General features: G+C 48.9%; 1 protein-coding gene across 7 annotated transcripts in view; it reads left to right on the top strand.

Moving 5' to 3' along the window:
• WDR27 (WD repeat domain 27) overlaps positions 1–13,756 on the top strand; it is a 159,362-nt gene that overhangs the window by 50,690 nt on the left and 94,916 nt on the right. For all 7 annotated transcript variants that reach the window (XR_006299114.1, XR_006299115.1, XM_043592788.1 and 4 more), the window contains 2 exons: positions 4,108–4,205; positions 5,072–5,193. Coding sequence is in view for 5 of the 7 variants with exons in the window: in XM_043592788.1 (XP_043448723.1) it covers positions 4,108–4,205; positions 5,072–5,193 (220 nt within the window). In the remaining 2 variants the exon portion in view is untranslated. The remainder of the gene's footprint in view (positions 1–4,107; positions 4,206–5,071; positions 5,194–13,756) is intronic.

Raw genomic sequence — 13,756 nt, 5'->3', positions numbered from 1 at the left:
TTTCCTGCCCCTCTTTCCTCTGCCCCCCCCCCCTTTTTTTTTCTTACCAGGGTGAGGGTAGCTGCCATCAGCCCAGTACAAAACTACCAGTACCATTGACCGTATTTCCTTGTGCTGCACTTCCGTCCCTGACCTTGACCTCCCCTCTGCCAGCCCCCAGTTCTGTACGTATGGATCTGTTTGTGTTTCGTCGTTGCTTGTTTTTAGATTCCACTTGTAAGTGCGGTCATACGGTGTCTGTTTTTCTCGGACTTACTTCACTGAGCACAGCACCCTCTGGGTCCACCCTTGCTGCAGATTCAAGACCTTAATCTTTCTTGTGTCTGAGTAATATCCCATTTGTGTGTGTGTGTCTCTGTAGGTCTCTCCCTGTATGTGTGTGTGTGTGTGTGTGCACATGCACCGCGTCCTCTCCGTCCATCAGTCAGTGGACACTGGGGCTGCTCCCGTGCTGTGGCTGTTGTGACTTCCCTCTTGCTGAGACCCTGGTGTGTTTGCTTCCCATCCGTGGTTCTAGGTTTGCTGTATCTCTAGGTTTCCACGCGGTTTTATTGAGTCTTTAAACGCAGCACGCCTTTCATAATAACCCAAATTACGCCTGTGAGACTCAGCCGCGCTCACGAACGGAACTTTGGTCTGTTTGCGTGCCGTCGTGAGATTTTATATGGTAGGAACGTGCCGCACGTCCTCCCCCATCCTCTGGTTGACCGATACCTGGCTTCTTCCGACTTGTCGTTCTCACCGGTGCCTTAGGGCCGGATTGCGGGGTGCCTGCCTGGAAGTGGGGCCGTGGGGGCGCGTAGGGTGTCTTCAGACCCGCCTTCTGGGTGCCCGGCAGCAAGCTGTGTGCGGCACACACGATGAGGGCAGGCCGTGTTGTCCTCCGGAGGCTGTCCGTCCTGCCCTCCTTCCTGTAACTCAATGCCTGATGACGGCTTTCCCGGCACGTCCGAGCCACCCGGAGGCGGGAGGTCCACGGGGTGGAGGACCCCCCCGAGAACCGCCCAGTGCCCTCAGTGTGTGCTGGCTCCCTTCTGTCGCTTCTCGCTTTATGCCGTGAAGGCGGCTGCCGTAGCTCCAGGCATCACGTTCATATTTCTTATGTGGCAAGATGAAGGGGGAGACTTTGCTGAAGCCTGCAGGCCGCAGGCCCCTGGGCGCGTGGCAGGGACTGTCAGAACCTGTAAACGAGGTTCCCTTACACGGCACATGTGGCAAGTTGCCCCTGCATCGGCTCACCTGTGCTCTTGCTTTGGAGCACGTGGGTTTGAATGAGCTAGTGTGAGCTCGGGGTCTGGCTTGCGAGTCACTGTGGGATCTGTTTCATCCGCGTTGTGCCCATTGGGAGACCCATGGGTAAGTTTTCAGCTTAGCGGCCGTACTGGATAGCTTTTTAATTGTGGATGGAGGGATCCACATAGCACACGTCCCCAGATCTCAGCCGGAAGATCGGCCTACTTCTAGGTCAGGCCGGGACACGGGTGCCGAGGCCAGGGTGGGTGTGGGTCGGGTGCGATGGGTCCATGAGGCCGCTCCTGCGGCTGGACGGACGGCACAGAGTGCCCTGGGCTTCCAGTAGCGTTACCCCTGCGGCCTTCCCCGCGCACACTCTGCCTGGCACACACGCTCACCCTCAGCCCGTCCCCGGGGACCCCCTGCGGGCCACCCGGCCTCACTGCCCAGGGGCCCCAGCCTGCGGTGCTGGGTTGACGGCCGGGCGGGCTGCCGGCCCCTCCCCCAGCCGTGTGCAGTGTTGCAAGGAGGAAGCCGCGACACAGGGAAGTCCCCGTCGGAAGTAGGAAGGGGGGGGACGGGTGAGTCGCGCGTCAAGTGACGTCCGTCGGGACCCAGCAGAGGTCCTGCCTGCCCCGGGTGGATTCCCCGGGAGGACCCCCCTCGTTTGTATGTACGTCCGGCTTCGGGCCCCCCGTCCGTCGCGGGTGCTCATGCTCCATGTGTCCTCTGGGCTGCGGTGCGGCACCGCGCGCCGGCTGGTCTGAGTGACGTGCTCTCCGCCGGTGAGAGTCTGGAGCGAGCTACGAGGATCCTGAGGCTTGCTGGCTGTCGCGAGCCCAGCGTTTCCGTGTCGTCTTGGTTTTGATGATACAGGTCCCGGGAAAGAGGTACTGGGCCGGCTTCCAGTCCAGCGGCCAGAGCCAGGGCGTGCAGGCGATTCCTCCTTGCACACCCTGGCCTGGCACGCGCTTATGTGGCCCGAGCCTCCGGTGGGTGGTGGTGTGCAGCCAGGGGAAGCCTCCCCCTGCTCTGTCTGGGGAGGGGCCCCGTGGCAGCTGCTGGAGAAGCGCCTGTCCCCAGGCCTGTCGCTCAGGCTGCAGCGTCTTCCCCACGTGTCCCAGCGTCAGCTGGAGGTGGTGACTCTGAAACGGCCAGGGCTTTGCATGATGGGACTCTGAACCTTGCACAGGCTGCAGGCGTGAGCGCCTCTCAGCAGGACTGTCTGTTGTTCCGGAAGGCTGCGGGCCGGCCCCTCGGTGCACACTTGTTTGGGAGCAGAGACGGAAATGCCGTGCACCCAGCGGCACGTCCCCCCGCCCCCCTGCCCTTCCTCTCCCTCTGAGCCTGAGGGGGTGCGTGGCCCGCGATGCCACAGGAATGCGGTACCCAAACGGGGAGTCCCCATGCACCCCCAGTCCCCGTGATTTCAGCCGTGCGTGTCCTCTCTTTGCTTGCACCCTCTGTTCTTTCTGAACAGCGTCGCCTGGCCTGTGCTGTCCACAGACGGAGCAGCCGCTCTCTGTCCCGTTAACCACCTGCTGTGCGGTCCAGCGCCGGTTTTCAGCGGGGATGCACAGTAATTTATGGGGTCTGTGCGCTGGCACTGAGCCTTACTGCCGACCTCCTGTGACTCCACTCCATTTGTCCCTCGAGCCCCACAACCCTGTCCCCAGGACCTGTTCTCTGGGTGCCCGTCTCTGTGCCCCCCCCGATGTCATGGCCCCAGGCCCCCCGCCCAGCCTTTACTGACCCGTGGAAGGAGCAGGCTGACGGCCTCTGTCACCCTCCACCTCAGCCGCCACCCCATATCTCCCTCCACCCTCCCCACCCCTTTGCCCATCACCCACCTGAACCTGCTTGTGGCAGTTCTTACCCAACTGGGCCGACCCGCCGTCTCCCCTGGGCCCTCCTAGGCCATCCCGCTGGCTCCCCAGGGCCAGCCATGCCCTCCCTGGGTTAGGGCCACATCCTGAGATTGCCAGCAGGTTCCTTTCCTGTACAGAATTATTGTTAGGAATTGTCGAGGCTGTGTGTGTGTGTGTTTTTTTTTTAATGTTTATTTATTTTTGAGACAGAGAAGGACAGAGCATGAACGGGGGAGGGTCAGAGAGAGAGGGAGACACAGAATCCGAAGCAGGCTCCAGGCTCCGAGCTGTCAGCACCGAGCCCGATGCGGGGCTTGAACTCACGGTCACGTGAGATCATGATCTGAGCCTAAGTCAGACACTCAACCGACTGAGCCACCCAGGCACCCTGAGGCTGTGTGTTTATTAAGCCACTGTTAGCTGCTTATGTTACTCTTTAGAAGATATTAAGAACATATGTGTAAATGGAAATACAGATAATTCATAACTGGCTGGATGTCTCCTTAAGTATATGTAATTATTTTAGAATTAGGAGAAAAGTTTGCTTTTTTGTAGACAGGAATGAATTATTTGGGGCTTTATATAATGATATTTTTTCATGAACTTTTCCCAAATGAAAAGTTAGGGTTTCCTAAAGGAAAATTAAGGTAGCTGATTTATTCCTTCGATGTTATGAAATATAATTATTAAGTGGTATGAAAACTTTCTTCATTTTCAATTTTTTAAAAAGCTTATATATTTATTTTGAGAGGGAAAGAGAGGGCACAAGCAGGGGAGGGGCAGAGAGGGAAGGAGAGAGAGAATCCCAAGCAGGCTCCACACGGTCAGCACGGAGCCCGATGCGGGGCTCGAACCCACAAACGTGAGATCATGACCTGACTGAAATGAAGAGTCGGACGCTTGACCGACTGAGCCCCCCAGGCGCCCCGGATTCGGTTTTTAAAGGTGGGACGCTTCACGGTAGTGGAGGGGAACCTAAAGATCGACTGCGTTTATTTTCTTTCAGGTACAAACAAAGGAGCAGGTGCAGGCCCGTTTTCAGGCTCCCCACAGCTGGCCCAACAGAGATCACCAGCCTGTCCGCCGTGAACGACTTTTATTCCTGTATCCTGCCTCCGCTCTTGGCGTGTTCACATCCTGAGCGCCATCCTCCCGACAGGCGGCTGCTGAGGGTCCCGGCTCCAGCCCGAGGCTGCGGGGGCCCGTGGCTTCTGCACTGACTGTGTGTAGTGGTTCGTCGGCGTGGCGAAAGGGGCTTCAGAGGAAAATTAGCAGCGGAATAATACGCGGTAGTTTGGCACTTTTTAAAAATGAGCCGGTACACCTGCTGTAGACACCCTTTGATTACTTGGGGTTTGCCCCATCTCTGCGGAGGCAGGCGAGAGTTACAGCATTAACTGTCGAATGTGAAATTGAGGCCGAAAGTTTATTTTATTTTTTATTGTTTATTCACTTTTGAGAGACAGAGTATGAGTGGGGGAGGGGCAGAGAGAGAGGGAGACACAGAATCCAAAGCAGCTCCAGGCTCTGAGCCGTCAGCACAGAGCCCGACGCGGGGCTCGAACTCACGAACCGCGAGATCGTGACCTGAGCTCAAGTCGATGCTTAACCGGCTGAGCCACCCAGGAACTCCTGTTTTTTGAGTTTTTATAGCTAGCATCATCCCTTTTAATTAAAAAGCATTGATTTTGATTTATTTAGAAGGAGAGCTCTGACCTTTAGAAATTCTTAGAAAATTTTCATTTATTCAAAGGTCTAAGTTACATTCTTCTGAATGTAATGGGCGGTGGGGGGGGGGGGGAGATGGGGGAGGGGGGGCAGGGCTGTGACCACGTCTCTGTGGAGCTTCTCAAAGTCACAGCCAGTCACCCGCTGTGTCTCCTGGTGTCTCCAGAGGTGGTACCGGAACGAATAGGCCTGTTCACTCCCCGAGGTGGGTTATTGAGAGGAGTTCCCTAACTGTCACGCAGACCTGGTGCTCACCGCGGGCCGGGACAAGACCGTGGAGGTGTTCGACCTCAATGCGGGCCGCAGTGCAGCCGTGATAGCGGAAGCCCATTCACGGCCTGTGCACCAAATCTGTCAGAATAAGGTGAGTTTTGACGGTATGCGTCGTGTGCCGAGTGTTGCGTTCACAGTATCTAACGGGTACAAAGTTTGGTGCAGTTTTGTACCAGTTTGCTGTGAAACTCAATGCTCGTTTTTAATCATTACATTTTCCGAGCCTTGACGTTTGACCTTAGAAGATATTTTACTATCATGTTGAACGTGAATTTTTGTACTTCTGTCTTTATTTTATGGGCCCATTTTTCAACTTTACTGTAATACATTACCTCTTAAAACTTGATGGAGAGTTTGGGTGTTTCAGGCACTCACAGGGTTGAGTGATGGTCACATAGGTCCTGCAGCGACGTGAAGCAGCCTTCAGGGGCCAGTAGTTTCTCTTTTTAGGACGCAGCTACTCTGTGTTAGAGACGTAGCTTAGAACTACCTACAGCTGAGGGCTGCAGACCTGAGATTGGAGGAGGTGCCGTGTTGATGAATTCATTGTCTCATAGTTTAGTTTAAAAGACACTTTGCTACCCAAAAGTACATCTAAGAGATTTATGAGAAAAACTTTTGTTTTTAAAGCTCATCTACAATTTTGATTTTTGATATATTTTGAATGACGTTCCAAATGAAGGGTTTAATTTATAATGCCTTCTGAAATATGCATTATGATTTCAAGAGTATTATTGCTTAAAAATTTTTTTTTTTAGTGTTAGCATTTATTTTTGAGAAAGAGAGAGAGAGAGAGAGCAAGTGCACAAGCCGGGGAGGGGCAGAGAGAGAGAGGGAGACATAGAATCCGAAGCAGGCACCAGGCTCTGGGCTGTCAGCACAGAACCTGATACGGGGCTCGAACCCACAAACCGTGAGATCACGACCTGAGCCGAAGTCGGATGCTTAACTGACTGAACCACCCAGGCGTCTTAAGAGTGTTATTGTCTTTAAGTGAAGTCTTACTGGATTGGTTAAAAAGTCTCTGTTATCTATAATTTCAACACACTATTCCAGGTTTCCTTTAAATTTCTGTTTAATGGGGCAGGTGTGGTCTGATACTCTGCAAAGTTTTGTAGCTGGTTTGCCTGGGAAAGGGCACCAATTCTGGAGTGCGGACTTGCACCCTCCTGAGGCAGACGCTGTCCTTCTGGATAAACGGGTGCGGGAGCTATTGGGTCCAGAGTCAGACTTTGTCCACGTGTAGGCAGACCTGTGGCTCCTGGGGGTGGTCCCCGAGAGCTGTCAGTCTTCATGGCTCCGTAGGTGTGGCCGAGGGGTGTCAGTGAGCCTGGGTCAAAGTCAGAGTGTTGGGATGGGGACAGGGAGATGCCAGGGGAGGGTGGCAGACCTGAGAGATGTGACATTGTCACTTGCTCCCATTTTGTGGGCATCCTTGGTCTTGCAGGGAGGCCCTTTGAAGGCTCAGACGGGCATCTCATCTCCAAGGTCTTTGCAACACTGCGCCCTTGGAGGTTAATCATTTTGTACATTTCGCATTTTGGCAGGAGAAGGTTTTTCCCATTTGCAGACACCATGGGTAGAAAACACCAGCCTGAAGAAAGGTGTTGAGGAGAGGAGTAGTATTTATGTACTTCTTCCTGTATTTGTACAGACTCTTATGTAAAAACAGAACAAAGACATTTTAAACCCTGGGCGGTAGGTCTCCCAGATGAATGAAGCAATTCTTTTGAAGAATTTTGTAACATTTTATGAGGTTACTAAAATAGCAGACTTTAAAAACATACGGCATGTGAGTCATAGCAGCTCTGTGTGGAACGATATCCCGTGTCTTCTGGGAAGGCTGTGAGGGAAGGGGGTCAGCTCGTTAATGGCAGGAGTGGGCAGGACCACCTTGTCATCATGGATCTTTTGTTGCTAATTTCACAGTAAGATCTGTCAAGATTGGGTTTAAGATTGATTATTAAACCTTACGAATTTCTGGACCTTTAAATGAATTTGATAATTGAGCCACATTTAAAATGATTGTTAACCTAATATCTGTCTTATTTTTAAGGCATTATGATATATTTATTTTAATTTTATTTTTTTTAATGTTTATTTTCGAGAGAGAGAGAGACAGAGTACGAGTGGGAGAGGGGCAGAGAGAGAGAGAGAGAGAGAGAGGGAGGGAGACAGAGAATCGGAAGCAGGATCCAGGCTCTGAGCTGTCAGCACAGAGCCCGATGTGGGGCTCGAACCCACGAATTGTGAGATCATGACCTGAGCCGAAGTCAGATGCTTATCCAACTGAGCCACTCAGGCGCCCCAATGATTTCTTTTAAATTCGGGTGTAACTCAGGTGTTGATAGGCGACGTTTTGATGTCAAATTTTGGAGGATAATTGTGACTTGTTGAAGTTGTTGAGTGGAACTTTCTGGCAAAGGCCTTGGACTTTCAGTGCAGACGGTCACCTTTGTGGCACCCAGAACAATCCTCTTGCTTAGAATCTGCTCACTCAGGACTTGCCAATTTGAATCACAGCTAACTGTTAACCAGCAGAAGCAGTTCCTTATTTAGGAAATGACACACAAATGCAGGGGGCAGTGGGCTTCTTAAACAGACCCACCAGCACGTAGGTTTTGGGGTTAAGTTTTGACAAATAGCCTTGAAAAATGTTTAAGGTATTATTCTCTAAATGCAATCTATAAAATTTATCTAGATATAAAAATTTCCAACATTCATGTCTCTCTCTTGAAATGTTATAAAGTTAGATATTTGGTCAGTTTTTCTAGAATTTCTGTGGGTCCTTAGTTAATACAATAGGTGAGAATTGACTAATTTTACCCAATATTTCCATTCTTGAGTTAGAATGTTTCAGTAAGATACATGTGAATTTCATGTGTGATGTTCTTTTATGTTGTAATTGTTGCATTTCAAATATTTCTCACCATTTCTCACACTTGTTACTTTTTGTCTCTGATATGAATTAATAGAAAAAGATTTTTTCACTTAATTTTTGAGCTTATTCCACATGACTCTTTATTAGAGGAAGTCGTTTCAGAGCCAGTCACCCCACCACCAGCACCGTCACCGCCGTCGTCACTGATGGCGTTTTGGGGTGATGGGGGGTTCGTAGCCGATGGCCAGGAAAGAGAGACAGGCCCTGCTGTCACCACTGTCATCATCACTATCACAGTATCATTTTTTGCTTATGGAAAGTGGTTTCTGAACATTTCCCTTGTGAGGCTCTATTTTCTTTTTCTTTTACTTGTTCTGTTCTTTATTTCTTTCTGGGGTTTATCAGAGAGCCATGAAGACTTCACCTACATGAAACTTGTGTATCAGAGCTCAGTCTGATATTTTTTTTTCCATCTGGCTCCAAATTTGTTTTTAAATGGTTTCAGCTGATTACATTGGAAGTGCAAGATACAATTTTGGGCTTTTAAATACTTTTTACTTATAAAAAATAAAGCCCTAGCTTTAAAATAATGGTAAAGACAGTTTTTCTTAAACGTAACCGATTTTTCTCATAGGAGATGAGAGATGTGACTGCAGTGATGGGGGCAGGTTTTGTGTCCCTGGAGACTAGAGACGGCTGCGTTTGCCTGGGACTGTGTGGTGTCTCACATTGTCAGGTAGAAGTCGATTCTATGAGGGGTTTGAGGCTACAGAGAATAGAGAGGTTGCCCGCGTCCATGCAGTTGTGAGTCTGGGCTGAAAGCCGGGCTCCTGTAGATGGACTCCTGCACGTGAGCCGTGGACGTGGGCCGATGTGCAGTGTCCCTGCGAGTGTGCCCCGTGCTGTGTGTCGCGGAGGCCGTGCGTGAGGGAGTGACTTCCGAGAGAATCTGCACGCAGACTCCGCTGCTCTCCTGCGTCATCCCATCTGGTGGCCTCAGGTGTTGGCGTGGACCTCCCGGTCTCAGGCTGGGCCCAGGCCCTTTCGTTGTTCCGTAGGCGGCTTCTGTGGGACGCCTTGAGGCCCGGTGACTTTTGGCTCTGTAGGGGGCACTCGCCAGGACAGGAGGCAAATCCCAGACGTTTCCCTGTTGCGCACGTAGAGGTGCACATGCCGTAGCTGGTGTGTGCTGAGCTGCCCCACGTCCGCACGTCACGTTCTTAGCAGGCGTGAACTCAGCCCTTCCGGGACCCTGACTCCTAGGCGTGGAAACGGAGACCCGCAGCCCGGTTCCAGAGACGCACCGGCACCGAGTGTGCCCCCGGCAGGCCGTCTGGCCGCAGAGCTCGTGGCGCAAAGCCCCGCGGGAGGCCGTTGTCTGGGAGCCTCCCTGCTGGCTTCTCTGCATCCAGGCTCGGGGCTCCCGCCACCCCGATGAGGAGCCTCATGAGCACAGTGGTGATGCTGTCACTCCACACGTGCAGCACTTACCACTGCGGGGTCTTGGGGGGTGGCCGAGACCAGACGCCCCGGCACCTGCCCCTCTGTCCCCAGCACGCCTGTGGCCTGGACTGTATGAGGGCTTGCATGCACGCATGTGTATATGTAGGTGTGTGAGCACCTGTGTGTCCGTGTCCGTGTGTCTGTATGTGTGCGTGTGTGTACGTGTCTGTCTTAACCTATTAACTCATTCGTTTAATGTTTATTTGTTAATTTTTGAGGGGGGGAGGGAGGGGCAGAGAGAGAGGGAGACAGAATCCCAAGCGGACTCCACACTGCCAGCACAGAGCCTGATGCGGAGCTTGATCTCGCGAACCCTGGGATCGCGACCTGAGCCCAAATCAAGAGTCAGATGCTCAACTGACGGAGCCACCCAGGCGCCCTCAACTAATTCACGTACACGCGTCTCTGAGCAAGTCTGCACCTGGCCTGTGCTGAGCGCTGGGACATGTGCGTGAAGGGGAGAGCGGTGGCCTCACACTTGAGGACTTTGTATCCTTACAAAAGAAGTGGGTTCACACGACGTCGGATACCCTGTGCCAAGCCTCCTCTGGGGCTCCTCTCCGAGGAGGTGATGTGGGCAGCGGGCACGTGAGGTGGGTGAGGGGCCAGGTATGTATCGGGAGGGCAGCGTTCAGGGAACGGGCACCACTCACGCTCCAGCCCATGTGGTGGTGAAGCCAAGAGTGGGCGTCGGGCTGCAGAACCTCTGACTGGGGGCAGGCTTGTTGGCCCTGGTCAGAATCTGGGTTTATTTATTTTATGTATTTTAATTTTTTTTAACTTTCTATAATTATTTTTTATAATTTACATCCAAGTTGCACATTGTGCAACATGATTTCAGCAGTAGATTCCTTAAGCCCCTGACCCGTTTAGCCCATACCCACTCCCAGACCCCTCCGGCAACCCTCTGTTCTCTGTATTTAAGAGTCTCTTGTGTTTTGTCCCCCTCCCCGTTTTTATATTATTTTTGCTTCCCTTCCCTTATGTTCATCTGTTTGGATCTTAAAGTCCTCATGTGAGTGAAGTCGTATGATATTTGTCTTTCTCTGACTAATTTCACTTAGCATAATACTCTCCAGTTCCATCCATGTAGTTGCAAATGGCAAGATTTCATTTTTTTTTTGATTGCTGAGTAATACTCCACTGTATGTATGAACCACATCTTCTTTATCCATTCATCCATCAATGGACATTTGGGTTCTCTCCATACTTTGGCTATCGTTGATAGTGCTGCTATAAACACTGGGGTGCATATGCCCCTTCAAAATGGCACACCTGTATCCTGTGGATAAATGCCTAGTAGTGCCATTGCTGGCTCGTAGGGTAGTTCTATTTTTAATTTTTTGAGGAACCTCCACACTGTTTTCCAGAGTGGCTGCACCAGCTTGCATTCCCACCAGCACTGCAAGAGATCCTCTTTTTCCGCATCCTCACCAACATTTGTTGTTGCCTGAATTGTTAATGTTAGCCATTCTGACAGGGGTAAGGTGGTATCTCATGGTGGTTTTGATTTGTATTTTCCTAATGATGAGTGATGTTGAGCATTTTTTGTGTTGGTTAGCCATCTGGATATTTTCTTTGGAGAAGTGTCTATTCATGTCTGTTGCCCATTTCTTCACTGGATTATTTGTTTTTTGGGCGTTGAGTTTGGTTAAGTTCTCTATAGATTTTGGGTACTAACCCTTTATCTGATATGTTGTTTGCAAGTATCTTCTCCCCTTCTGTTGGTTGCCTTTTAGTTTTGTTGATTGTTCCCTTCAGCGTGCAGAAGCTTTTTATCTTGATGAGGTCCCAATAGTTCATTTTTGCTTTTGTTTCCCTTGCCTCCAGATATGTGTTGAGTAAGAAGTTGCTATGGCCGAGGTGAAAGAGGTTTTTGCCTGCTTTCTTCTCTAGGATTTTGATGGCTTCCTGTCTTACGTTTAGGTCTTTTATCCATGTTGAGTTTCTTTTTGTGTCTGGTGTAAGAAAGTGGTCCAGGTTCATTCTTCTGCCTGTCGCTGTCCAGTTTTCCCAGTACCATTTGCTGAAGAGACTGTCTTTATTCCGTTGGATACTCTTTCCTGCTTTGTCAAAGATTAGTTGGCCATATGTGTGTGGGTCCATTTCTGGGTTCTCTATTCTGTTTCACTGCTCTGAGTGTCTGTTCTTGTGCCAGTACCATACTGTCTTGATGATGACAGCTTTGTAATACAGCTTGAAGTCTGGAATTGTGATGCCTCCAGCTTTGGTTTTCTTTTTCAAGATTGCTTTGGCTACTTGGGGTCTTTTCTGGTTCCATAGACATTTTAGGATTGTTTGTTCTAGCTCTGTGAAGAATGCCAGTGTTATTTTGATAGGTATTGCCTTGAATATGTAGATTGCTTTGGGGAGTATCGACATTTTAACAATATTTGTTCTTCCTATCTAGGAGCATGGAATCTTTTAACGTTTTTTTGTGTCTTCTTCAATTTTATTCATAAGCTTTCTGTAGTTTTCAGTGTATAGATTTTTCACCTCTTTGGTTAGATTTATTCCTAGATATTTTATGGTTTTTGGTGCAGTTGTAAATGGGATCGATTCCTTGATTTCTCTTTCTGTTGCCTCATTGATGGTGTATGGGAGTGCAACCGATTTCTGTACGTTGATTTTATATCCTGCACCTTTGCTGAATTCGTGGATCAGTTCTAGCAGTTTTTTGGTGGAATCCTGGGTTTTCCATAGAGAGTGTCATGTCATGTATGAAGAGTGAAAGTTTGACCTCCTCCTGGCTGATTTGGATGCCTTTTATTTCTTTGTGTTGTCTGATTATTGAGGCACAGACTTCCAATACCATGCTGAACAATAGTGGCGAGAGTGGACATCCCTGTTGTGTTCCTGACCTTAGGGGGAAAGCTCTCAGTTTTTCCCCGTTGAGGATGATATTGGCAGTGGGTCGTTCATATACGGTTTCTATGATCTTGATGTATGATTCTTCTATCCCTACTTTGAGTGTTTTTATTAAGAAAGGATGCTGTATTTTGTCAAATGCTTTGTCTGCATCTATTGAGGTCATGTGGTTCTTGTCCTTTCTTTTATTGATGTGATGTATCACAATGATTGTTTTGTGGATATTGAACCAGCCCAGTATCCCAGGTATAAATCCCACTTGGTCGTGGTGAATAGTTTTTTTTTTAATGTATTGTGGGATCTGGTTGGCTAGTATCTTGTTGAGGATTTTTGCATCCATGTTCATCAGGGAAATTGGTCTATAGTTCTCCTTTTTAGTGGGGTCTTTGTCTGGTTTTAGTATCAAGGTAATGCTAGCTTCACAGAGTTTGGAAGTTTTCCTTCCATTTCTATTTTTTGGAACAGCTTCAAGAGAACAGGTGTTAACTTTTCTTTAAATGTTTGGTAGAATTCCCCTGGAAAGCCATCTGGCCCCGGACTCTTGCTTTTTGGGAGATTTTTGATTACTAATTTGATTTCTTTACTGGTTATGGGTCTGTTCACGTTTCTATAACTTCCTGTTTCAGTTTTGGTCATTTATGTGTTCCTAGGAACTTGTCCATTCCTTCCAGATTGCCCATTTTATTGGAGTATAATTGCTTGTAATATTCTCTTATTATTGTTTATATTTCTGCTGTGTTGGTTGTGATCTCTCCTATTTCATTCTTGATTTTATTTATTTGGGTCCTTTCCTTTTTCTTTTTGATCAAACTAGCTAGGGGTTTATCAATTTTGTGAATTCTTTCAAAGAACCAGCTTCTGGTTTCATTGATCTGTTCTGTTTATTTTGGTTTCGATAGCGTTGATTTCTGCTCTAATCTTTATTATTTCCTTCCTTCTGCTGTGTTTGGGTTTTATTTGTTGTTCTTTTTCCAGCTCTTTAAGGTGTAAGGTTAAGTTGTGTATCTGTGACCTTTCTTCTTCTTTAGGAAGGCCTGGATTGCTATATACTTCCCTCTTATGACCACCTTTGCTGCGTCCCAGAGGTTTTGGGCTGCGGTGTTATCATTTTCATTGGCTTCCATGTACTTTTTAATTTCCTCTTTAACTTCTTGGTTAGCCCATTCATTCTTTAGCAGGATGGTCTTTAATCTCTAAGTATTTGTTATCTTTCCATATTTTTTCTTGTGGTTGATTTTGAGTTTCATAGCCTTGTGGTCTGAAAATATGCACGGTGTGATCTCAAGCTTTTTGTACTTATTGAGGGCTGATTTGTGTCCCAGTATGTGATGTATTCTGGAGAGTGTTCTATGTGCACTGGAGAAGAGTGTATATTTCACTGCTTTAGGATGAAATGTTCTGA

This window comes from Prionailurus bengalensis, chromosome B2, assembly GCF_016509475.1.
Source record: "Prionailurus bengalensis isolate Pbe53 chromosome B2, Fcat_Pben_1.1_paternal_pri, whole genome shotgun sequence".
NCBI classification, from domain to species: domain Eukaryota; kingdom Metazoa; phylum Chordata; class Mammalia; order Carnivora; family Felidae; genus Prionailurus; species Prionailurus bengalensis.
This window is presented reverse-complemented; position numbering and strand designations above follow the sequence as displayed.